Consider the following 26,864-nt stretch of genomic DNA (forward strand, 5'->3'; position numbering starts at 1 on the left):
GTTGGGTGTCTGTATATTATTCTTTATTTCAGTCAGTGTATGCTTAATTTCTAGTTGGTTCTTTATCACAGCATCGAGGGTCTCATTAGATTTCTTGAGGATCTCACTACATTTATCGGCGGCTTCTAGACAGTTCTTGAGAGACCTTAAAAGTGTGGTTCTGAACTCTATATCCTCAATGGACAATTTTGTCCTGTTTCTTTGTCTCCGCATTTTTTATGCTTTCTTGGTGCACCCCCTAGTGGTCTTTGTGCGCAGTCTTGTTGTAGTTAAGCCTTGATTGTTGTCGGCAATACCAGGGGTGATTTGACCTCCAGGCTAACTGGCTATGAGAGTCCACACTGACATTCTTTTTGGAAGAAAAAGAATAAAGTGGTGTTTTTTAAAAAATAATTTCTTAAAACTTGATCTTAAAAAAGATTTTAGAATGTATTTTATCTCAGTTCAATTTTTTTTACCTTTGTATTAATAAGAATTAGCTTTAGCTTTTTACGAAGATGGCGCCAAAAGCTAAGAAGGAAGCCCCTGCCCCTCCCAAAGCCAAAGCTAAAGCAAAGGCTTTGAAGGCAAAGAAAGCAGTGTTGAAAGGTGTCCAAAGCCACACAAAAAAAGATCTGCACGTCACCCACCTTCCGACAGCCAAAGACACTAAGGCTCCGGAGGCAGCCTACATATCCTCAGAAAGGCGCACCCAGGAGAAACAAGCTTGACCACTATGCCATCATCAAATTCCCCTTGACTACCGGGTCAGCCACGAAGAAGATAGAAGACAGTAGTACACTGGTGTTCATTGCGGATGTCAAGGCCAACAAGCTCCAGATCAAACAGGCTGTGAAGAAGCTCTATGACACTGATGTGGTCAAGGTCAGCACCCTGATCAGGCCTGATGGCGAGAAGAAGGCATATGTTCGACTGGCTCCTAACTATGATGCTTTGGATGTTGCCAACAAAATTGGGATCATCTAAACTGAGTCTAGCTGCCTAATTCTAAATATAAAAATTTTACACTGTAAAAAAAAAAAGCTTTAATGACATGCCAAAATATGTAAATTACAGCCATGTAATGTCCATTACACAGTCTATAATAAAATATTAGCTGGTTAATTTTAAATAAATTATACAACAGCCAAGGAAAAGAAAAGAGGGTGAAGAGAGTTGAAGTAAATACAGCAAAATCTTGGTGCTTGTTGACTCTGGGTGTAGGGTATATGGAAGTTTATTGTACTGTTTTCTACTTCCGATATGTTTGAAATTTTTCATGTTATTTTGTTTTCCACATCAAAAGTTCTCATACCCTGCTTTCAAATGCCAGGGAATGGGAAAGTTTGAACTTGGTTCTGATAGATAGCTTCAATGCTGCCAAAGCTCCAATTTAAGGATGCTGGGCATAGAGTGTATGGGAACCCATGACACCAAGCGTTTATCGATTCTCTTGCAGTTCTGTAAACTGTGAGATTTAGGTCACCCATTAGTTTAGTTTGCTAGGGCTGCCATAACAAAATAACAGACTAGTGGCTTAAACAACAAATTTATTTTCACACACTTCTGGAGACCAGAAGTCCCAAGGTATGGGAGGTTCAGCAAGTCTCTAGCTTGCAGATGGTCACCTTCTTGCTGTGTCTTCACATGGCCTTTTCTCTGCACCCCACAACCCTGGTGTCTCTTGTGTGTCTAAATCACCTCTTTTTATAAGGACAACAGTTAGGTTGGATTAGGGTTCACCCTAATAGTGCATTTTAACTTAATCACCCCTTTAAAGGTCTTATCTCCAAATATAGTTACATTTTGAGATACTGAGGGTTAGGGTTCAACATATGAATGGAGGGCGGGGGGGGGGGCGATTCAACCTGTAAGAGCCTGTGTAAACTATTAACTAAATGTGTAATGGATGTTTATCCTCTGAGATATTTCCTTTTTTATTTGATATATGTGTTGGCATATTGAGGTCCCTTATATACCAATATATATAATATACTTAAGACCATTTTAACTGAATTTGGCTAATATTTCAGTTAACAAGTATTTTTGTTGTATCTGCAACTTAAATGTTTTTCTGCAATTTTTATAAGACTAAATCTGATCATGATAATCTCTCTCTGATTAGAATGTATGGGAAAGTGATTTTCTCTTCTTTTTTATAGCAAAGATGGAGATTTATTGAAGAACAAGTACAGACTCCCACGTAGGGAGTGGGAAGAGTCCCACAGAATGGATTCCCAAGTAGAAAGGGGGAAAAGGGTCCAACAGAACTGACTCCCATGTAGGGAGGGGGAAGAATCCCCGGAAAGTGATTTTCTTATAAACAACTTGACCTTTTGGCCATTTAAAGGAGTTTGTTGCCACACAGTTGTTACTTAAATTTCTTAAGGCCTATTTGCCCCTAAATCTTTTGCTGAAACCTCATAAAGTATCTTAACTGCCTTACCTTCTGATATATAGAATCAAATATTACCATTAGAGATCATATGGCACAGATTTCAATTACCCTTCATCTCGTATTGACTGATAGGTTGCTGTATTGAAAAGATTTCTTGGGCCAATCAGGTCAGTCAGTAAGAAGGAATATTTGCCATACTGGATGTGGTCTAGTGCCCCCATAGCCATCTCACCTCTTCCCCACTTCTCCCCTGCCCCCCCCCCCCAATCCCTTGTATTTTCCTTCCTTACATGTTTTGAGCACCTTCCAGGTGCTGAGGATACACCTAGCCTTCCTGGACTTTAGGGGGGGGGGGGGGAGGGGGAGAGATAGATAATAATCACATCCTATCTAATAAAAGAGAAACATGGTAATTAGCTGTACGTCCGCTACCCTTCCCATTGGCTAATAAGGGCAATATACAAATTAACTGCCAGCCAAGATGGTGGCTGGCAGCCAGGCAGCTTGAAGCTAACATGAGGCTTGCTTACTTCAGTGACGGAGGAAACCAACTTTCCCCGCCTGCCTTGCCGGCCTCTGAGCTTGAAGTTTGAAACATTGTTACAAATATAGAAGCTAAATAAAACCCCAGAAACCTGCTTTCAGCCAGCCGGGCTCTCAGAGCTGGAGTTGATACAGTGTTTCGATTATAGAACCCAAACAAACCAGATACCTGCTTTCAGCAGCAGAGGCCTCAGAGCTGGAGCCTCAGAGCTAACGCTGGCCCAGAATTAAAAAAAAAGAAAAGAAAAAAAGGAGCAGTTGGGAGCTTCAGTCACCCGCCAGCCTGAAAACAGCCGTCAGCCCCTCACCCAGACTGGCCAGGCACCCCAGTGGGGACCCCCACCCTGATCCAGGACACCCTTCAGGGCAAACCAGCTGGCCCCCACCCATGCACCAGGCCTCTATCCTATATAGTAAAAGGGTAATATGCCTCCCAGCACCAGGATCAGCGGAGCCGAGAGGCCTCCCAGCATCGGGATCAGCATGACGGGCCAGCGCCCAAACCCCCTGATCGCCCTGCGGCTCTGTGTGTGACAGGGTGCGGTGCCCCAACCGCCTGATTGGCCCTGCCGTGTGTGTGACGGTGCGGCGCCCCAACCCCTCTGCCCCCCACGGGCCCTGCTCCGTGTGTGACGGGGTAGAGCCATAACCTCCCCACTGGCTCTGCCCTGAATGTGACAGTGGTGGGCCCCAACCCCCTGATCGGCCCTGCTCTGTGGGTGATAGAGGGCGGTGCCCCAACCCCTGATCCGCCCTGCTCTGTGTGTGACAGGGGGCAGTGCCCCAACTCCCCTATCGGCCCTACTCTGTGAGTGACAGGGGGAAGCTCCTCAACCCCTTGATCAGCCCTGCTCTGTGCATGACAGGGGGGAGCTCCCCAACCCCCTGATGGGCCCTGCTCTGTGCATGACAGGGTACAGACCCCCAACCCCTGATGGGCCCTGTTCTGTGCGTGACAGGGTACGGAGCCCCAATCCCCTGATGGGTCCTGCTCTGTGCGTGACAGGGGGCAGCGCCCCAACACCCTGATTGGCCCTGCTCTGTGTGTGATGGGGGTGGTGCTGCAACCTCCCCATCGACCCTGCCTTGAGTGTGACAGGGGGCGGTGCCCCAACCCCCCAATCGGCCCTACCCTGAGCGTGACTGAGGGTGGCATCACAACCTCCCAATCCACCCTGCTCTGTGCATGACAGGGGGTGGCGCCCCAACTCCCCAATCGGCCCTGCTCTGAGCCGGACCAGGGCCTGCACCTAGGAATTGGGCCTGCCCTCTGCCACCCGGGAGCGGGCCTAAGCCAGCGGGTCTTTATCTCCCAAGGGGTCCCAGACTGCGAGAGGGCACAGGCCGGGCTGAGGGACACCGCCTCCCCCCCCCCCCCCCGAGTGCACAAATTTTTATGCACCAGGCCTCTAGTCCAATCTAATAAACAGACACGGTAATTGACCGTACCTTCGCTATGCCTCCCATTGGCTAATAAGCGAGACATGCGAATTAACCGCCAACAAAGTTGGCTGTTAATTTGCATATGTAGGTGCAAAGCGAAGATTTAAGGCGGCTCTGGCCACAGCAGCGAAGGCTTGAAGGTGGCTCCGGACAGAGCAGCGAAGGCTTGATGGCGGCTCCGGACGGAGCAAAGGCCTGGGTCCCGGGTGCCGGAGGAAAACCGGTGCCGGCAGCCAGGGGAAGGGAAGGCCTATTGCACGAATCTTTTTGTGCAGCAGGCCTCTAGTAAATGAATAAAACAAATCCAGATATTGCTAAGTATAAAAAATAAAGTAAAAGGGACTGAGTACTAAATCCAACACATTTCAAACTCCTTGCTTCCCAAAGGAAGGTAAAAAATGCCTCCAAAGAGTTGTATAAGGGGTCAGAAAGGTATTAAAAGACAAATACCCTTCTGGGGGAGAGAGGGGAGGGTGGAGGTAGGCAAAGTGGGGTGGGGAAGGGGGACCCTGCAATAATGTTAAAATAATTTTTAATTTAAAAATGTAAGACAAATACACATGAGGGTTAATTTTAAAATATGATTAATTAAAGGACAAAAATGTTATAATCAAACATGATCTCATGAAGTGTAATCCAAAGTTTGCATAAATCTTTAAACAAAAATGCCATGCTTTTAGACGTCTGCTTTTTCCATTGAAAAAATCATTTGATCCTGGAGTACTGAAAGGAAGAGTCAGACTTACTTACATGGTGCATATTTCAAAATGATCAAGTCAACCCTGTTTGGGGGCTGTTGTGTACAGCAAATCAGAAGAGAACCATCTTTGTACCCCAGGAATAAATCCCACTTGATCATGATGTATGATCTTTTAAATGTATGCTAAATTCAGTATGCTAATATTTTGTTGAGGATTTTTGTATTTCTGTGGTATCAATTCTCACTTTTCCTCTTACATACATTTCTGATTTTATTTATTTGGGCCTTCCTCTTTATGAGTCTGGTTAAACATTTATCAATCTTGTTTATCTTTTCAAATGAGCTCTTTCATTAATCTTTTATATTATTTAGATGCTATTTTGTCTATTTCCACTTTGATCTTAATATTATTTCCATGCTTCTACTCACTAGGTTTTGTTTTTCTATTCCTAGTTTCTTTAGGTGTTACATTACATTGTTTAATTCCTGTTTTTCTTGTTTCCTGAGGGAGACCTGTATTGCTATGAATTTCCCTCTTAGGACTGCTTTCTCTGTGTCCCATAGATTTTAGATCGTATTTTTATTTTCATTTACATCAAGGTATCTTTGAGTTCTTCTTTGATCTCATTGTTAACCCACTTATTGTTTAGTAACGTGTTTTGAGCCTTTATGTGTTTGTGTTTTTCAAGGTGTTTTTTTTTCCTTTTAATTTTTAGTTTCATACCATTGTGATCAGAGAAGATGCTTGATATGATTTCAATCTTCTTAAATTTATTTAGACTTGTTTTATGGCCTAACATGGTCTATCCTGAAAAATGTTCCAAGTGCACTTGAAAAGAATGTATATTCTGCTAGTCTGGAGTGAAATACTCTAAAAATATCAATTAAATCCATCTGATGTGTCATTAAATGTCTTTGTTGATTTTCTGTCTGAAAGATCTATCCATTGATGCCAATGGAGTGTTAAAGTCCCCTCCTCTACTATATTACTATCAATCTCTTCATGTCCATCAATATTTGCTTTATATGTTTAGGTACTTCTAATTGGGTTCATAAATGTTTACAAGTTATATGTTCTTGTTGGATTGATCTATTTATCATTATGAAATGTCTTTGTTTCTTATAGACTTTCTTTTAAAGTTTATTTTGTCTAATATAGGTATTGCTACCCCAACTTTTTTTTTTAAATTTGCATGATATATCTTTTTCCATCCCTTTACTTTCAGTCTGAATGCCTTTTGATCTGAACTGGTTCTCTTGTAGATAGCATTTATATGGATCGTATTTTTTTATTGGAGCATTTAATCCATTTACATTTAAAGTTATTATTGATAGTTATATAGTTATTGCCCTTTTTAATTCATATTTGTGCTCCTTTAAAAATTTATTCTTCTTAAGTCTCTTTAACATTTTTTGTTATACTGATTTGGTGGTAATGAACTTCTTTAGCTTTTTCTTGTCTGAGAAACACTTTATCTTTCCTTCAATTTTAAGTGATAGCCTTGCTAGGTAGAGCAATCTTGGTTCTTGCTTTTCTTCACTTTGAGTATTTCCTGCCACTCGCTTCTGCCTTGAAATCAGCCGACAGTCTTATGAGAGGTTCCTTCTTGGTCACTGTTTTTCTCTTTTGCTGTTTTTAAGATTATCTCTGTCTTTAATCTTTGGCATTTTAATTATGATGTGCCTTGGTGTGGGCCCTTTTGGGTTCCTCTTATTTGGGACTCTCAGCACTCACTGGACTTGTCTTTTTCCTTCATAAGGTTAGGGAGATTTTCAGTCATTATTTCTTCAAATAGGTTTTCAATCCCTTGCTCTATTCCTGCTACTCCTATTGTTTCATTTGATGTTGCCGAAGATCCCTTAAACTACCTCGTTTTTTGTTGTTTTGGTTTTTTTCTTTTTGCTGCTTTGATTGGATGTTTTCTGCTATTTTGTCTTCCAAGCTGCTGATTCAATTTTCTGCTTCATCTAATCTGCTGTTGATCTCTTCTAGTGTATTATTCATGTCCGTTATTGTATTCTTTATTTCTGACTGGTTCTTTTTCTAGTTTATATGTCATTTTTTTTGTTTGCTATCTCTTTACTGAAGTTCTCACTCAGTTCCTTGAGCATCCTTTTAGCCATTATTTTGAACTCAGTATCTTGTAGATGGCTTGCTTCTGTCAATTAGTTTTTCTTCTGGGGATTTCTCCTGTTCTTTCATTTGGGGCATGTTTATTTGCCTCCCCATTTTGGCTGCCTTTCTTTGTTTCTGTAGTCGTGCTATGTCTCCCAGTCTTGGTAGGTTGGCCTTAGGCAGTAGGTGTTTGGGGCCCAGTGTGGCAGTCTCCCTGATCCACCTGAGCAAGGTACTCCAGGAATTTCCCTTGTGTGGGTTGTGTGTGCCCTCCTTTATAGTTGTTCCTTGGTTACATGGCTGAGGTTGACTCCCAGGCTGTTTGGCTATGAGGTTTGGCCACTGTATGAGGGGCTATGCAGGGGCCTGACCCCAAAATCAGAACTTGCCACAGTAGGGTCTATTGCCTGTTGAGGCCTTCCTTAGGGTGTGCCACTTGTGGAGATAATTGGGTGGTGTTCTATTGTGGTCTGAAGCCAGACCTCAGGTATTTTGGTTCTGGAGCTTCTTGGGAAGGACTCTGATGCAGGTCAATTTTAGATGCTGCCTGTGACCAATTCATGGTTAAGAGGGGCTAAGCTTGGAACCAAGGCCAGCTACCACCAGTACTGGGCCTGGAGCAAGTTAGCAAAAACCCAAGGCACCCTGAGACCCACTGCTGCATGCTGGCTGCCTATTAGGCTTACCCACTGAAAGCCTCAGATAGTACACGAGTTGCATGCATGAGGCAGGTCCTCAAGGAATTATTCACCAGGTAGGAATGAGTAGTGTTCACCAGGTTAATACAGACTCAAACTCAGCACCAGTGCTAGATCTGAAGCCACTCAGAAAAAGTCTCAAGTTCACCAAGGCAACTGCCTGGGGCCTGAAGATCTTTGTGGTGAGATGGGGTCTAAGGGTGGAGTTAGTAGAGTTCACCAAGCTATAGATTAGATTTGGCCATGTGGTGGGAGGGCTCAACACAGGAAATGTGGCACCTATCAGCCATGTGAGAAGATGGGTAGGGCAACTAAAACCACACAACTCAAGTTTTTCCCTATGTGGTTCTGGCACCCCCATGCCACTGACCAGAATTCATGAGTTTTTTTTTAAGACTGAAATGTGGACTCAGACTGGTTCCTGCTCACAGGGTCTTTGGCTGTGTGGGAATATAGTAATGCAGAGACACAGGGAGTTGTCAGGGTGGAGCTAGTGTGCCTCACCAATCTAATGCCGTGTGGGGGAAGTGCTCAAACCAGGAAAGATTGTGCCCATGGGCCATGAGTGAGGAGGACTCAACACAGTGTCATTGGAGGCTCTCTCTCCAGCCCTGGCTCTGAAAGCACACCACTCATTTCTCCTTGTGAATCTGGCACTGCTCCAAGCTGATGTCAGAGCTGAGGGTGAGTGGCTGCAAGTTCCTAGCTATCCCTTTAAGGTGATACCTGGTTTTCTAGTAGCCTTCCATCTCACCTGGGCAGATAGAATCCCCACTGATTTTCACAGCCGGATGTTATGTGGGCTTGTCATCCCAGCACTAGTGTTTTGAGTTGCAGAGCCCACCTAGGACTAAGACTCATCACTCCTCAGGGGGGACCTCTGCAGCTGTGATATCCCTCCAAATTCTCAACTGCCACACATGGGTGTGAGGCTAGCCCATTTCACAACTCTGCCCCTCCTACCAATCTCAACATAGCTTCTTCTGTATATACTGTAGTTACATGACTTCTGTTCAGCTAGTCTTCAGATGGTTATCCAGACTGATTGTTCTATAATTTAGCTGTAATTTTGAAGTGGTCCTAGAAGCGGAATGCAGCTTTCCCCTACTCTGCCATCTTGGATGAGAATCTGCAGGCTTATTTTATACATGAATAAAGGAGAAGAGCTAAGGAAGATATATGGGACACACTGGTGGTAGATTAATGAGGTGGGAGAAAGCATGGGGGTAAAAAACTCCAGGCATCACAGAGGAAGGAACCACTGAAGTGAGGTATGAAAACTAGTAAGGCTCTGCTAAGGCAGATTGAGAGTGTGGGTGACATTCAGTTCAGAAGGAGCTGTAGACACTCCAGAAAGAAGGCATAAAGCAGCATGGTACACTTGAGGAAGCACAAGAAAATATGCCTGAGTGTAGTGTGTGGGAAAGTGATGGAGGTGTGATGGGAAAGTCAGTCTAGGGAAATTATGAAAGACTTTGTATGTAAGGTTAAGAATTTTATCCTACAGGTGATGGGGAACTCCAAAAGAAGTTTGAATAGACGTGACCAAATTTATGTTTTTGACAAGTCACTCTTAGGAGTAATGTCAAAAATAAGTCAGAGGGTTAAGGTGGTAATTGTTGTTATGTATATTTTATGTCAATCAGTTAATGAATGGGTAAAGATGCAGGAACAGTCTGAAAAAAAAAAAAAAAGATCTGGACCAGGGGAGAGGCAGCTGGGACAATGTAATGGGGATGGATTCGACAGATACCAAAGAAATAGAAGGGAGAAGACAGAGTGACTGCTGCATGTGGGGAAAGGGAATGTAAACTTGAGCAACTCAGCAGATGGTAAAGTCATTCCCTGAGAGGAAATTCAGTCTGAAATACATCAAGTTAGAGGACATGGGCAATCTCAGGTAGAGATGACTCGTGTGTGATTGGGTCTGGAGCTTAGGAAAAAAATTCTGAGCTATAGGTAATGTTGTTTGGAGAGTCATCAAAGAATAGGTGAAAAGTAAGTCTGCAAAGAAGAAAGAATAGAGGACAGGAATATCAGGTCAAACTGAAGCTGGTGACAAGCTGCTCTTGCTTCCTACTTTGTTCCTTTGCCCATAAATTGTTCTGAAAATTAAGATGAGTGATACATCATTGCATATTAAGTAAGCTATTAAGCAATATTATGCAAAAAGCTAAACACTGAAACATTTCAAACATAAAAATACAAGGAAATCTAGAATGAAAATTTGCTGGATTAAGTAAGTATGATGGGTTTAACTTACAGTATAAATATTATTAACCACTTATCACAGTACTTGGCACACAGTAGGTTTATGGAGGATCTTAAGTATGAACTTTCATATTTAGTTTCTTGGAGTCCATAAAATGGGAAGCTTGGTAAACACCTTTAAGCAATGGGTATTGTTATCATTAACTTGCATTTTTCATAAACACTACTCACATGCAGTACTGACTTCTATGTAGAGCATAGATAAAATAAATATTTAACATAAAATACAGAGGCAGTGTCAATATGTGATTTTATGTTGGAAGAAGACAATGTTTTTTTTCATCCATCTGTTTTATGGATGACTCCCTGAGCTTTACTTCTCCACAATCCTGGACTAACATGGCCCTTGGTGCCTCAAAGAAGGAAATATTTCTTTTGAAAGTATTTGGCTTATTTGGAAAGCTGGCAGTAAATCTCTTTCAAGTAGATCTAAGGGAGGCTGCATTCACGTCATGCTCCACTAGGATGCCTTTTGCTTGGATGTAGCCAGAGTGAGTACTGGAGCACTTGCCTATCTTAGGATAGAGGCCATCTCAGGGCTTGATTTAGCAAATAGATGAAGAGGTCTTTCAGACTCCCCAGTGTCCTGGCAGAATGAGGTATACTTCAGGAACTCCAGCTGACATTTAATTTTATGTGAACATTGCTAGTAGTCAGCATTGGTTTTTTCTAATAAAGAAAATTCTCAAACTATCTAAGAGTTAACTGTTTACTTAAGAGTTCTAAATCCTGCTCCATTCATTCACTCATTTACAGAAATATTTACCAAGTGATTACTGGATACCAACTGAGAATATTAGATGTAGGGGTAAATGCAATTCCCTTCTAATATAAAACTCTTACCTTTTTTTTTCCTTTAAATAAGAGTTTGGGTTAGTTTTTCCTTTCCATTATAATAAACCTTCATGTCTAGTTGGGTTAAAAAAAAATAAAAAAAATAAAAACCTCCCAAGCTCCTCATTCTAGCTACTAAAAATTTAAAGTAGAAGACCTGGTAAAACTCTATAGGTTTATGACAAGGTTTTGAAGCTATAAAATATCTGCTTAGAAAAGTACAGCATAGTAGGGGGATGAGGGCATGTGCTGGGGGGCAGGAGCAGGTGGGGAGAGGTCAATGAGGGAAAAGAAGTGGAGACATATGTAATACTTTCAACAATGAAGAATTTTTTAAAAAAGTACAGCATAACTAGATATCTCAATAAATTTCCAACCAACTACATTTGAAATAAACCTATGGAAGAGTTTCATCCATAGGACTTGTCTGGGTTCTTCTTATCTAACCTCACATGTCTACCATGCAGGAAGAAGCCAGGGACAGGGATTAAGTCAACTGAAGAAGGGAGTAAAAATAATGAGCAAGCCACAGAAGGATATGGAGTAATCAAATAGGAGCAGAAAACTGTGTGACATTCACCAGTTTATCTGAAGTTCAAGGAATATACACTTATTATAATTGAGCTCCTCAAACATTCTAATATCAAGAAAAGTATGTGAAAATTAATAGAAAATGAAATTTATAAGTGGTGAATTATACAATGTACACATATAATTTTGCAAAAGCAAACAAGAACTTAAAAAATGATATCCAATTACTGGAGAAAAGATTCTTTTGTAGCATGTATTACAGTAATATTTGAGTCTTTTTAAAGGGAAAAATTCAAATGTAACCAGCTCTAAAAGAAGCATGTGATTTTACAGAAGTGGGCTCATAAAGAAAAAGATATAAACTTGTGATCTAATCCAGCAGTTCATAAACTTTTTTATTTGAATCCCTTTATATTCTTAAAAATTACTGAGTACCCCAAAGAGTTTTGGTTTTCGGAGGATTTTATCAGTGACATTTATCACATTAGGAATTAAAACTGGAAATATTTTTAAATGTTGTTAATTCATTTACAAATAAAACCCATCAAAGGTTAAATAACTTATGAAAAATAACATTTTCTAAAACAAACAAAAAAGGTGAGAAGAATGGCATTGTCTTACATTTTTGGAAATGTCTTTAATATTTGGTTTAATAGAAGAGAGCTGGATTCTCATATCTGCTCTTGCATTCAGTCTGTTAGCACAAATCACATAGCACTGAGAAAACTCCTCTGTACACTCAGGAAAGAAGGAGAGTAAAAAAGGCAAATCATGTCTTAGTATTAAAAAAACAGCTTGGCTCTTGAGTGTCCTTCAAAGGGCTCAAGGACTTCCCCAAATCACATTTGAGAACCACTGCTCTAGTCTAATCTCCCTATTTTACATATAAGAATACTGGATCTCACAGAGATTAAGAGAGAAATCCAAAATTAGATGGCTTGCTAATGATAGAATACATATCCTAGGAGGTTTTTCTCACTTCTCTTGATTTAGGTTCCCAATCAGAAACCTAGGAAATATACCCTAATAACGTGTCCTGTTCACTCTAGTTAAAAGGACTATCACAATATATTACCAACAATCTTTTGTGTTAGATAAAACAGAAGAGAAAAATCAACAAACATGATAAACTCTACTACAGGCTTATAGTGTTAGCATCTGAATTAGGATCTCTATTTGAACTGAAACACTAAGGCAGATTCTACTGCACTCCACGCAAGCTGATAATGACAAACAGCACAGAAAATACCACAGTGAAATATAGAAAGCAGATTAATCACAATATCACCATTTAATACAGTTTCTGAGTCTGGAATATAAATTATAATATAATCCGAGGAAATTTTTCTTAAGTACTGGCTGAAAGGGTGGTAGGCATATTAAGAGACTAAAAATAAACTGGTAATGATTTGGAACTTTTTAGATAAAATGGAGTTGTTCTGAACTACAGGTATTTTTCATTCTCTGGATCTTGTCTTTTTTTTTTCTAATTAGGTAATCTTGTTCTTCCAGAGATGATTTCCTTTATATCCTACCAGATGATCCAAATCTTCCTTAAATGGATCGTAACCTTGTTCCTTTAAACAACGTAGGGCCCAGAAAAGCTGGTCCAGTGGAGGAAATTCTTCCCAAGGAACCCACTCCCAACCTAAAAAAGAAAGATACCAAATCAACTTACTTAATTTGAAAGAAAACAAAGGTTATTTATTTTGGCAAGTTAACCTATACTTTAAAAATTAATTAAATTTTAAAATAATCTCCTACCAATAAAAGAAAGTACAATAGTGATGCTATGCAAATAATCTTAAAAAGAAGATGCAATCATTTCAAATATGCCATTATTTGAACATGAAGCCAAGTTTACAAGGTCCACATTGTGGTAAAATCCAGATTTAGTATGATTCAATAATTTCATTTAAATATCTGGCTAAACAAAATGCACAGAACTTGATATAGGGTGCACTACATTAAAATATACCAGTTTCCTCACCTACAATATATGGTAGATTACAGAATTTCTAAGTTCTCCTCCATCTCTTAAAAAAGTAATGGAAACTATACAGAGAATAAAAAATATTCTGTGCCATGGTATATCTTAAGATTGAAAGACAAATATAGAAAGGGCTCATTTTTTAAAAAATCTATTTTAGCAAGAAAGATTTAACAGTGTCTGTTGGTTGTAAAACACATGAAATCCTAGAAAAAAATATTCTAGGGAATAGCACTTTCTTTTATTTAAGTAACATAAAAGCACAGATGCTCATGCTAGGTGAATATATAAATACTAGAGGCCCGGTGCAAGAATTCGTGCACAGGTAGGGTCCGGCCAGACTGCCCCAATTGGGCTGGGCTGGCTGGGGGGAGGGGCCACGTGCAGTTGGCTGGCCTGCCCCGCCTCCTGGTTGAATTCCCCGTTGAGAGGACAATTTGCATATCACCCTTTTATTATATAGGATCATGATAGTAAGATGTATACTCCATGTTCTAAATAAGTTTCTTTATAAATACATGACTATAGCTATGTATAAGTACTGTTTCTTCCACTAACTATTTCTCTGGCTATAAACAGAATATGTAGTTTTACTCTGGGAAGGCAGGGAACAGATAATCCAAGAAATTGGAATAAGTTCAGGAAGGGCTAATTAGCAACTGTGGGCACATACTAACAGAGAGAGGAGAGGAGCAGGGAGAGAGATATAGATAGATATTGCTCAACAAAGTGTTGCAAGATGTTAATTAACTGAGTCTCAAGAGAGCTGTCTGTTAAGTGTATCCTATGTCCTAGAAAAGTATCTGCATGACCCTTCTAATGATGATCAGATGGTTGGAGAAAAGATGCAGTAATTGGTAAATTGAAGCAGGACATCCAGATCCAGGACCTGACAAACATTGGACAGAGACTGTATCTCTACAATTTAAATAAAATAAAGACTCACCAAGCATTGCACCTTGGTTAGGTTGCAACTGGGAAGAAAAGTGAAAATAACTAAGAGATGCAAAGAGGAACAAGTGTTTCTGATCAACTCTGATTTGATGCTAGTAACCTTGGGGCTTATAAAATCACACCGCTTGATTTGAGCTTACTAGCATGTCAAAGGCTCAACAAAATAAAGGCGGACAAGTTCAAAAGTTTATATAAATGAATAAAAAGAAACAAATATATATAAACTACTTAAAATTACTGTACTTTAGGGGGTAAGAATACATACAGTAATATAGTAACAAAGTAGAATAGTAATTTTTTAGAAGTTATTTAAAAAGGAGGCCTTTGCCAGGTGGCTCCAGTTGATGCATGGTCCTGTACACCAAAATGTTATGAGTTCCATTCCCAGTCAGTGCACATACCTAGGTTGCGCATTTGATCCTAGTGTAATATTTGTTTCTCACATCAATGGTCTCTCTCCTCTCTCTCTCTCTCTCTCTCTCTCTCTCTCTCTCTCTCTCTGTCTCTCTCTCTCTCTCTCTCTCTTTCCTCTCCCTTCCTCCTCTCTTTCTAAAATCAATAAACATATCCTGGGGTGAGGATAAAAAAGAAATGTTTTAAAAAAAAGTAGGCCAATCTAGATACTATATTAGAGAACCTCACAGGAAGAGGTTCGCTTGCATATTCACTCCTTTGTTCCTTTCTTCAACATATTCTAGCACTGATTACAAGCCAGGCATAGTGTCAGGCCTGGAAGAGTCAAAGATGAATGAGCCAAAATGTCTGTTCTTCATAGATTCAAAGTTCATGAAAGGAAGAAAAGTATGATTTGAAGTTGAATTGTTGAGCTAAACTGGCAACTAGAAATGTAAGTCTGCAACTCAGAAGAGCAAGATAAGAAGTTATTATTTGAACTAGGATTTGCCAACACAAATCCCTCCAAAGGCCAGAAAGGGCAGGAGAACTACTGAAAAATGGAAAGGGTGAATGACACTTGTGACTAAAGGCTGTGGTAGTCAGTGACTTTGGTGCTTTATCCTCAGTACCTTCTCTACTAATAAATGGCTTCTATATCTGCTTCTTGTGAAGGATACTAAGTATAAAAAACACACACACACACATTTATTTCATCATATTCTTCTCTTCTAATCTCAGGACAGTTTGTCCATGGGAAAGATAAAAATAAGAAAATGTTGAGGGTCCTATCTACACTAATAAAAGAGAAACATGGTAATTGGCATACGACCGCTACCCTTTTCATTGGCTAATCAGCGAGATATGCAAATTAACTGTCAGCCAAGATGGCGGCCAGCAGCCAGGCAGCTTGAAACTAACATGAGGCTTGGTTGCCTCAGTGACGGAGGAAACCAATGTTCCCTGCCTGCGGCTGCAGGCCTCTGAGCGGACAGTTTAAGAAACTCTGTAACAAATACCACCGCACTTCAGCCAGCAGATTCGCAACATTGTAAGCAAAGGCCAGAAATGTACTTTCAGCAGCAGAGGCCTAAGAGCTGGAGCCATGCCTCAAGGTAAAGCTGGCCCAGAATTAAAAAAAAGAAAAAAAGGAGCAGTTGGGAGCTTCAGTCACCCCCAGCCTGAAAACAGCCCTCAGCCCCTCACCCAGACTGGCCATGCACCCCAGTGGGAACCCCCACCCTGAAGGGTGTGTGACCAGCTGCAAACAGCCATCATCCCCTCACCCAGGCTGGCCAGGCCCCCCAGTGGGGACCCACACCCTGAAGGATGTGTGACCAGCTGCAAACAGCCATCATCCCCTCACCCAGGCTGGCCAGGCACCCCAGTGGGGACCCCCACCCTGATCCAGGACACCATTCAGGGCAAACCAGCCGGCTCCACCCTTGCACCAGGCCTCTATTCTATATAGTAAAAGGGCCATGAGGCCTCCCGGCACTGGGATAAGCGTGACAGGGGGCAGCGCCCAAACCCCTTGATCGCTCTGCAGCTGTGTGTGTGACAGGGGGTGGGGCCACAACCTCCCTATCCACCCTGCTCTGTTCATGACAGGGGAAGGTGCCCCAACCCCCTTATCAGCCCTGCTCTGTGCCTGATAGGGGGGAGCTCCCCAACCCCGCCCCCCGCCACGGGCCCTGCTCTGTGTGTGACGGGGTAGAACCATAACCTCCCCATTGGCCCTGCCGTGAGTGTGAGAGTGGCGGCGTCCCAACCCCCTGATCGTCCCTGCTCTGTGGGTGATAGAGGGTGCCGCCCCCCCACGGGCCCTGCTCTGTGGGTGATAGAGGGCAGTGCCCCCCCCCGCCCGCCACCACCACGGGCTCTGCTCTGTGTGTGACGGGGTAGAGACATGACCTCCCCATCAGCCCTGCCCTGAGTGTGACCGTGGCAGTGCCCCAACCCCGATTGGCCCTGCTCTGTGGGTGATAGAGGGCAGCGCCCCAACCCGCTGATCCACCCTGCTCTGTGTGTGACAGGGGGCGGTGCCCCAACTCCCCTATCGGCCCTACTCTGTGAGTGACAGGGGGGAGCTCCCCAACCCCCTGATGGGCCCTGCTCTGTGCGTGACAGGGGGGAGCTCCCCAACCCCCTGAAGGGCCCTGCTCTGTGCATGACAGGGTACGGAGCCCCAACCCCCCTATGGGCCCTGCTGTGTGCGTGACAAGGGGCAGCGCCCCAACCCCCTGATTGGCCCTGCTCTGTGTGTGACGGGGGTGGCGCTGCAACCTCCCCATCGACCCTGCCTTGAGTGTGACAGGGGGCAGTGCCCCAACCCCCCAATCGGCCCTACCCTGAGCGTGACTGAGGGTGGCATCGCAACCTCCCGATCTGCCCTGCTCTGTGCATGACAGGGGGCGGCGCCCAAACTCCCCAATCGGCCCTGCTCTGAGCCTGACCAGGAGCTGCACCTAGGGATTGGGCCTGCCCTCTGCCACCCGGGAGCAGGCCTAAGCCAGCGGGTCTTTATCTCCCAAGGGGTCCCAGACTGCGAGAGGGCACAGGCCGGGCTGAGGGCCCCCCCCCTTCCCTCCCGAGTGCACAAATTTTTGTGCACTGGGCCTCTAGTCTACACTAATAAAAGAGAAACATGGTAATTAGCGTACGACCGCTACCCTTCCCATTGGCTAATCAGCGAGATATGCAAATTAACTGACAGCCAAGATGGCGACTGGCAGCCAAGCAGCTTAAACTGAACATGAGGCACCCCAACCCCCGCCCCCCATGAGCCCTGCTCTGTGTGTGATGGGGTAGAGCCATAACCTCCCCATTGGCCCTGCCCTGAGTGTGACAGGGTGCGGCACCCCAACCCCCTGATCCGCCCTGCTCTGTGTGTGACAGGGGGCGGCACCCCAACCACCCCCCACGGGCCCTGCTCTGTGTGTGACGGGGGTGGCACCGCAACCTCCCCATCGACCCTGCCTTGAGTGTGACAGGGGGCGGTGCCCCAACCCCCCAATCAGCCCTACACTGAGCGTGACTGAGGGTGGCATCACAACCTCCCAATCCGCCCTGCTCTGTGCATGACCGGCGGCGGCGCCCCAACTCCCCAATCAGCCCTGCTCTGAGCCCGACCAGGGGCTGCACCTAGGGATTGGGCCTGCCCTCTGCCACCCGGGAGCAGGCCTAAGCCAGCAGATCATTATCTCCCGAGGGGTCCCAGACTTCGAGAGGGCCCAGGCTGGCCCGAGGGACCCCCTCTCCCCCCCGAGTGCACAAATTTTTGTACACCAGGCCTCTAGTTTATATAATAAAAGCCTAAGCAACCGTTACGGCGGAATGACCAGAATGACTGGTCACTGTGATGTGCACTGACCACCAGGGGACAGATGCTCTACCCCCTGGTGGTCAGTGCGCTCCCACAGGGGGAGCGCCGCTCAGCCAGAAGCCAGGCTCACAGCTGGAGAGTGCAGCGGCAGTGGTGGGAGCCTCTCCCGCCACCATGGCAGCACTAAGGAGCAGTAAGCCAAGTGGTAAGGAGCAGTGAGAAGGCAGGCGGTAAGGAGCGAAAGGTCCTGGACTGTAAAGGGATGTCTGGCTTAGGCCCGCTTCCCGGGGGGGGGGGGGGGGAGAGGGGACTCTGGACTGCGAGAGGGTGCAGGCCAGACTGAGGGCCCCCCCCCCACAGTGCATGAATTTCATGCACCAGATCTCTAGTCCTATATAATAAAAGCCTAATATGCTAAGTGTCCGGTCATCCAGTCAGCCATTCAACCAATCAGAGTGTAATATGCTAATGATATGCTAAGGCCGCTGAACTGCTCGCTATGATGTGCACTGACCACCAGGGGGCAGACAGTCAACTGGTCGACCAGTTACTATGACATGCACTGACCACCAGGGGGCAGACACTTCGACCGGTAGGTTAGCTTGCTGCTGGGGTCTGGCCAATCGGGACTGAGCAAGATGGGCTGGGCATGCCCTGGAGCCCTCCCATGTCCCTCCCCAGCCCTGATCGTGCACCAGTGAGTCCCTCGGCCTGGCCTGCGCCCTCTCGCAATCCGGGCTGAGGGACACAATGCCCCAAGTGCACGAATCTTGTGCACTGAGCCTCTAATCTTAAAATAATAATCAGTGCTTATTACTTGAATAAATTATACCTCAAAACTAATTTTTTAAAATGTAGTTATATGTAATATTTTTTTAAATTTTTATGTTTTTATTTATCTTATGAGAGGGAGGAAGGGAGAGATAGAAATATCGACGAGGGAGAATCATTGATTGGATGCCTCCTGCACCACCCCACCCCCACCAGAGATCAAGCCCGCAACCCAGGTATGTGCCCTGACCAGGAATTGAACCATAACCTCCTTGTTCATATATCATCACTCAACCACTGAACCATGCTGGCCAGGTTATGTAATATACCTTTCTTCAAAAAAAGTAAATTGAGTCCTACCAAAAGAACTAAAATGGAAATATACATATATAAATTTAAATGTAATACTAAGGAGCCAATTAACTGTCTCTCCCTACAGCTTCAGAGTGTCAAGACTATTGGTTTTTGTTTCCACTATTATTGTTCTGAGCTCTCCCCTCTCCAGTTCCTCATTTTATGTGGGATAATTAGGGATGTGAAAGATAAGAGGGACTTGTAGAGAATACCCCAATGAACCCACTGAGCCACTTCTTACCTACTTCTCCTGCCTTCCACTTTTTTTTATTTTTTATTGATTTCAGACAGGAAGGAAGAGGGAGAGATAGAAATATCAATGATGAGAGAGAATCATTGATCAGCTGCCTCCTGCACACCTCCTACTGGGGACCAAGCCCACAACCCGGGCATATGCCCTGACCGGGAATGGAAACATGACCTCCTGGTTCATAGGTTGACATTCAACCACTGAGCCATGCTGGCCAGGCAGCCTTCCACTTCTTTGGGCATGAAAAATTTATCCTAGGCAAACTGAAAACCTCTGGATACTTTTGAGGCGTTTCTTGGTGTGATAAGTGATATAAGAAATATATATATTTGGTCTTCATCCCTTTTTCCTGGCAGAGTTCCTAAACCCTTTGTAATTTCCTGAGTGACAGAGACTAGAGAATCATCTTTGTTATCCACAAAATACCCCTTTCAACCATAATTTTATGCTAATAAGATGACTGGTAGCTGGGGGCCCCTGGATAGCTTCAGGATGGGGGCTAGTCACCAGAAAGACCAAGGCTTAATTAGAGGGTTGGAACTTTCAGCCCTACCTTAGGGGAGGGAAAAGGAGATTGAGACAATCATCAATAGACGGTAATTTAATCAATCATAAGTTCTTATATAATGGAACCTTCGTAAAAACCTTACACAACTCAGTTTGGAGAGCATCCAGTTTTGTGAACACATCAAGATGCTGGGAGGGTAGCATGCCAACCTGGAGAGGGCATGAAAGCTCCTTACCCATCCCAGATACCTCACCCTATGCATCTCTTCCATTTGTCTGTTCCTGAGTTACAATCTTTATAAAAAACTGGTAATGTACGTAAAACATTTTTCTGAGTTCTGTGGGCCATTTTGGCAAATTATTGAACCTGAGAAGGAGCTATGGGAACCCCTGATGTACAGTTATGTGGTCAAAATTACAGGAGGTCAGGTGTAATTTCTGCATGGTGTTTGAAGAAATTGATACTGAGCTCTTTAACTTTTGGGATCTGATGGCAACTCTGGATAGATAGTGTCAGAACTGAATTGAAATATAGGCCATCCAGTTGATTTTTGGAGAGTTGGAGAACTGGTTGGTATGAGGGGAAAAACATGTATTTGGTGTCCAAAGTGTTGTGAGTAAAAACAACTCAGCTCAGACTTTGCTAGTTCATTTTAGGTGATTCCAAGTAGTTACTTTTTAAAAAATTTGTATGACTCAATAGACCTTTGAGTGGAACATTGCTTCTGTTCATTCAATCAAATTAATCTCTAAAACAGGTTAGATATGATTTATTCATTCTATAAATATCACTTCCTCCAAGCCTCTGTATACATGTGCCCTTCTCAAAGGCCATTCCTAACACAGCACACATGCACCACTACCCTTATACAGTTTTTCCTTCTTATTCCTTATCATTATAATTATAAAATATCTGCTAACTTGCCGCCTTTCCCCCAACTAAATTGCAAATCCCAGGAGGTCAGGGACTTCATTCTATACACCACTGTTTCTTTAGTGCCTCTCTAGAACAGTGTCCAGCACACAGTTCTCAGTGGGTATTTACTGAACAAAAACAGTCTTCCATAAGAGAAAAGAAATTAAATACTTCCATCACATGAGACCACTTGAATAAAGTTTCATATGGAAAATAATATAATCAGTAAGTTTGATATTTTTGTCTTTAGTTCCTTTCATCAGATTTGAAGAGATGAAATATGTAAACCCCTTGGAAGAATGCTTAACATGGAATAAATAATAAACATCAGTTATTGCCATTAAAATTTCCAGAGCACTCAATTCAACACAGCAGGAACAGATAACTGTTTTGTCAGGTTAATCATCCCCTATAAAAGAAAATTATTACCTCTCTTGCACAGGTGAGAAAACTGAGAAAGACACATTAAATGTTTTACTTAAAATTATAGTTTGTAAAAAAAATTAAATACTAACAATAAAACTAATATTTACTGAATACTTATTGTGCTCACAAGGTTCTTAAATGCATTAACTCATTTTCCCCTTACAACAACCCATCTGAGGTAGTTACTATTATCACAGATGAGAAAGGAGGCATAGAGGATAATAACTTCTCCAAGATCACAAATTTCTAAGTGGAAGAATCAAAATACAAACCAACTCAGGAGCCAGTTCTCTTTCCTGTTATATCCTTGTGATTCCAGGACTTAAGAATATCTATATTTCCATATGAAGAGAATCTATGTGGCAACATAATGTAATATTCCTTCAGAAGATTTACTTGTCTAAATTTAAAAATGCATTACTATAGATAATTCTCTTACTTTCATTTTTTTCAGGCTCTACATTCTTAGGTTCTGAATCATGAGTCACATCCACCTCTCCTTTCATTAGTATAGTGACATAATGGTAATTCTCCTTCTCAATGAAAGAATTCACAACCGAAGCAAAACGAACATTTTTCAGGTGAAGAGCTGCTTCTTCCCAGGTTTCCCTTTGAGCACATTCTTCCCAGCTTTCACTGGAAAACAGAAACATACTATTATATTCAATTCTATTCATTTAATTTATTTTTTGCCTAGATAATCCTAGTGTAAAGCAAAAATAACTGTAATTGGTTCATTCTTTAAACAATAAATCAAACCCTGCCTTTGACATTCTGTATATACTGTATCTAGTTATCAGGAGAGAAAAAGGACTTCATATTGAATAACAAAAAATGAACATTTAGGATGGTGGCCAGAAGGATGGTAGTGAGGGAGAGTGTGAATGAGGGAGCAAAAGGAGAGTGTGGACGTGTGGTGTGTGTGTATGTGCATGTGTCTGAGTGAGGGACAGCTAGATCTTGCAGGACCTTCGAGGGCTAACGGACCAGGCTTCCCTAGCTGGGCAGCCTCTGCTACTGCTGCAAATCTCTCCCAGAGCACTGGCTCTGCCACAGAGGCTGTGCCATCTTGAAGTGGAGAGCTGCTATGACTGGGAGCCCAGCCTCACCTCCACCAACGGGGCCCTCAGACACCACCCAGGATCCTACAGCTACTCTGGCCAGAGACCTGTTGCCTCAGCTGCTGACCCACGGACACTGGGACTCCAGCCTCCCCTCTGAGGGCTACTGTGAGTTCCGGAGCGAGCACCCCTCCTGCCAACCAGACCCTTTAGCTCTGGGCACCAAGACCGCACCAGCAGCCACAGCCCACCACTGCCCAAGGAGCAGCCGCTGTCCCGTGATCCCCTGAAGGAGCAGTCGTCAACCAGCGACAGCACGAGGAGCTGTCGCCTTGCGACCACGAGAGGAACAGCCGCAGCCCATAACCACCAGAGGAGCAGCTGACCTGCAAGCAGCCACCACCAACAATGGCCCGAGAAGCAGCCACCCTGCAAACGCGAAAGGAGCAGCCACCGCGGGAACTCCCAAGGGAGCAGCCGCCACCCGTAACCACATGAGGAACAGCAGCCCCATAACTGCCGTGGGCCAGCCACCACCTGTGACCACCCAAGGAGGAGCCACCCGACTACCATGCAAGGAGCAGCTGCCCAAGACTGCGTGAGGAGTGGCTGCCCCACGAGCAGCCGCTGCCCAAGACCACACGAGGAGCAGTGGCCCCTCAACCACACAAGGAGCAGCTGCCCCACGACCACCCAAGGAGCAGCCACCACCCGCAACTGCCCGAGGAGCAGCTGCCACCCACGACCGGGCAACCTGCCACCAAGCACAAGCTGCAGCCACAGGCCCCACATGTCTCAACACCTAGATCCTTTGGTGAGAGCAAAAATGGGGAGACAGAAGAACCCCCGCCAAAGGAAAGAAAAGAAGGAACAGCCAGAAAAGGAAATAATGAAACGGAGGCATGCAATGTGTCAGAAAAAAAGACTTATGCATAAGGGTCATACAGTTCATAAACCGGAGGAATGAGAAAATCAACAACCTATGTAAGAATCAGGAGAAAATAAAGAGTGATATCAATACAATAAAAAACATTATGGACGTTTTCAACAGTAGACTAGGAGAAGCGGAAGACTGAATTACCAAATTAAAAGACAGGCAAGCAAAACACACCCAATCTGAACTAAAATTGGAGAAAAAAAAGTCGAAAGACAGGAGAGCCTGAGGGAGCTTTGGGACAAATAAAACGAAACAACATACGTATATAGGGGTGCCAGAAGGACAAGAGGAGGAGCCAGGGTTAGAAAACCTATTTGAAGAAATAATGTAAGAAAACTTCCCTGATTGGAGGAAGAAAAAAAGCCACACAGAGAGTCCCAACCAAGACGAACCCAAAAAGACCCACACCAAGACACACCGTAATTACAATGGCAACTGTTAATGACAAAGAGAGAATGTTAAAGGCTGCAAGAGAGAGACAGACAGTTACCTACAATGGATCTCCCATCACATTATCAAATGATTTCTCAACAGAAACACATCAGGAATGAGAAGGAATGGAAGATCCTTCACAGAAAGGAATGGAAGGAAGTATACAAAGTGATGAAAAGCAAGGGACTGAATCCAAGAATACTCTATCCAACAAGGCTATCATTCAAAATTCAAGGAGAAATCAGGAGCTTCACAAACAAAAAAAGGCTAAGGAAGTTTATCAGTAACAAGGCAGCAATGCAGGAAATGCTAAAGGGACTGATGTAAAAAGAAGAAAAACAAAAGGGAAGAAGGAACATGGCACAAAAAATAAAAATGGCTATAAACAAGTACTTATCAATAACTTTAAACGTAAATAGCCTAACTGCTCCAATCAAAAACCACCAACTTGCTGAATGGATAAGAAAACATGACCCATAGATATGCTGTCTACAAGAGACCCACCTCAGAACAAGAAACTCACACAGACTGAAAGTGAAGGGATGAAAAATATCTTTCAGGAAAATAGAAATGAAAAAAAAAAAAAAAAAAGCCAGGGTAGCAATACTTATATCGGACAAAATAGACCTCAAAGTGAAGGCCATAACAAGAAATAAAGGCGGCCACCTTATAATACTAAAGAGACCGATATAACAAGAGGATATAATTCTGGTAAACATATATGCACCCAATCCAGGAGTACCCAAATACATTAAAAAAAAACTTCTGTAACATATCAAGGAAGAGATCGACAGCAATACGATCATAGTAGAGGACTTTAATACCCCACTGACATCACTAGATAAATCCTCTAGACAACAAATCAGCGAAGAAACAGCAATCCTAAATGACTCACAAGGTCAGATGGACTTAATTGACATCTTCAGAACATTTCATCCCAAAGCTACAGAATATACATTCTTCTCAAGTGCACATGAAACATTTTCAGATAGACCACATATTGGGTCATAGGCAAAGTCTCTCAAAATTCAAGAAGATTGAAATCATATCAAGCATCTTCTCAGACCACAATGGCAAAATTTTAGAAATCAACTAAAATAAAAATAAAAAAAATTCAAACACTTGGAGGCTGAATAGCATGCTATCCTATATACTAAAAGGGTAATATGCAAATTGACCCTAACAGCAGAATGACTGGGAAAGACTGGTCACTATGATACACAATGACCACCAGTGGGCAAACGTTCAATGCAGAAGCTGCCCCCTGGTGGTCAGTGCACTCCCACAGGGGGAGCTCTGCTCAGCCACAAGCCAGGCTGATAATTGCCAGCACAGCGGTGGTGGCGGGAGAGGCTCTAAGCAGAGCTAAGGATGTCCGACTGCAGCTTAGGTCTGCTCCCTGCTGGCAAGTGGACATCCCCCAAGGGCTCCCGGGCTGCCAGAGGGGATGTCTGACTGCCAGCTTAAGCCCGATCCCCTGGGGAGCGGGCCTAAGCCAGCAGATGGACATCCTCCAAGGGGTCCCAGGCTGTGAGAGAGCACAGGCCAGCTGAGGGACGCCCCCCCCCCCCCCGAGTGCACAAATTTTTGTGCACCAGGCCTCTAGTTTAATAATAACTGGGTTACTGAAGAAAGCCAAGATGGTGGCATAGGTAAACACCTATACTTGCTGCTTCTCACAACCACATCAAAATTACATCTAAAAGGCAGAACAACTATCATCCAGAACCACGGGAAAGCTGGCAGAGTGGAAGTTCCACAACTAGAGAGATGAAGAAAGCACATTGAGACTGGTAGGCAGTGCGGAGGCGCAGAATGGGCTGGCACCCAGGTGTACAGCTTTTTCAATCGGGAGGGAGATACAAGCTCCAGCTTGCTCTGAACTCCAGTTCCAGGCGAGACTCTGGGTGACCCAGACTCATACAGGAGAAACTGGACTGTCTGGCATAGGGACAGGAATGCAAGGGCGGCTTTCTTTTAGAGGTGCTCACAGCAATCATTATTCCTGTGCAGGGAGGTGGGGATGCGGGGACCTCTCCAGTGCAGGGCTGACTGGCAGCCATTGCTGTTTGCTCCACCCTGGTGATTCCCTGAGACCCAGCCCCACCCAATTTACAACCCCATCCAAGCTGTGCACAGTGGCTTTTGCATATGAATGGCCTGTCCTTTCTCAGCCTAAAACCTGTCAAACAGGCAGCAGCTGGGTCAGGGAGCCCCAAAGCAATCAATCCAGCAGCAGCAGCCTGCCTTGTTACGAAGCTGGGCCTCGTCTGGGCACTTCCAAACCCAATACAAAGAGGAGGAATCTGAAGATCTCTCTATAGCTCCTGCTGGGTGGCCCCAGACAGTGACTGACTTTGTATCTCCTTGGAGATTCAAGAGCCAGTGTACCCAGTGGTCAGTGTGAGACCATACTGGATTATAACTCTTCACATCCATAAGAGACACATTCCAGGGGCACACTCAGTGAGCACCAAAGCCCCACTGAAGCAAGTCCTGCCCCTAAAGGGTGTCTCCTGCACAGCAGCTCTTCCAGTGTAAACATAGCTAGTACTCACAGCCAATCGGCCTGGAGGTCAATTCCTCCAAGTAATACCAACAGCAATCAAGGCTTAACTACAACAAAACTGTGCACACAGCCCACAAAGGGGTGCACCAAGAGCGGCCACCTCAGGTGACTGGGGAGGCTGAGCCACTGGGTCCTATAGGACACCTACCACACAAGGTCACTCTATCAACTCAAGGAGACTTAGCAGCTACCCAATACATAGAAACCAACACAGGGAAGCAGCTAAAATGCGGAGACAAAGAAACATGTCAAAAATGAAAGAAATGGATAAAAGCAAAATACTGGATATAGAATTCAAAATCATGGTTATAAGGTTATTCAAAAATCTTCTAGAAACCTCCAAGGAACTTAGTGAGACCTTCAAGGATCTTAGTGAGAATGCCAAAAAAAATAAAAAGGGAAAAGGACCAGTCGGAAATTAGGCATACACTGACTGAAATAAATACAGAGACTGGCCTCTAGGCCA

The 26,864-nt window shown here is 43.8% G+C and overlaps 1 protein-coding gene and 1 pseudogene across 2 annotated transcripts in view; one reads left to right on the forward strand and one right to left on the reverse strand.

The window, feature by feature from the left end:
* Nucleotides 1-391: 391 nt before the first annotated feature.
* Nucleotides 392-1,063, forward strand: LOC308513165 (large ribosomal subunit protein uL23-like; annotated as a pseudogene). Its single transcript has one exon. The product of its transcript is annotated as a large ribosomal subunit protein uL23-like (transcript).
* A 10,486-nt stretch (nucleotides 1,064-11,549) lies between these two features.
* Nucleotides 11,550-26,864, reverse strand: part of NUDT15 (nudix hydrolase 15) — a 30,986-nt gene continuing 15,671 nt past the window's right edge. Inside the window, exons 2-3 of the mRNA XM_081083004.1 lie at nucleotides 21,839-22,035; nucleotides 11,550-13,161 (exon numbers count right to left, since the gene is read on the reverse strand). Coding sequence (XP_080939130.1) covers nucleotides 13,004-13,161; nucleotides 21,839-22,035 — 355 coding nt within the window. The 3' untranslated portion in view covers nucleotides 11,550-13,003. The remainder of the gene's footprint in view (nucleotides 13,162-21,838; nucleotides 22,036-26,864) is intronic.

The sequence above is a fragment of the Myotis nattereri genome (genome assembly GCF_964212035.1).
Source record: "Myotis nattereri genome assembly, chromosome: 2".
In the NCBI taxonomy this organism is placed as follows: domain Eukaryota; kingdom Metazoa; phylum Chordata; class Mammalia; order Chiroptera; family Vespertilionidae; genus Myotis; species Myotis nattereri.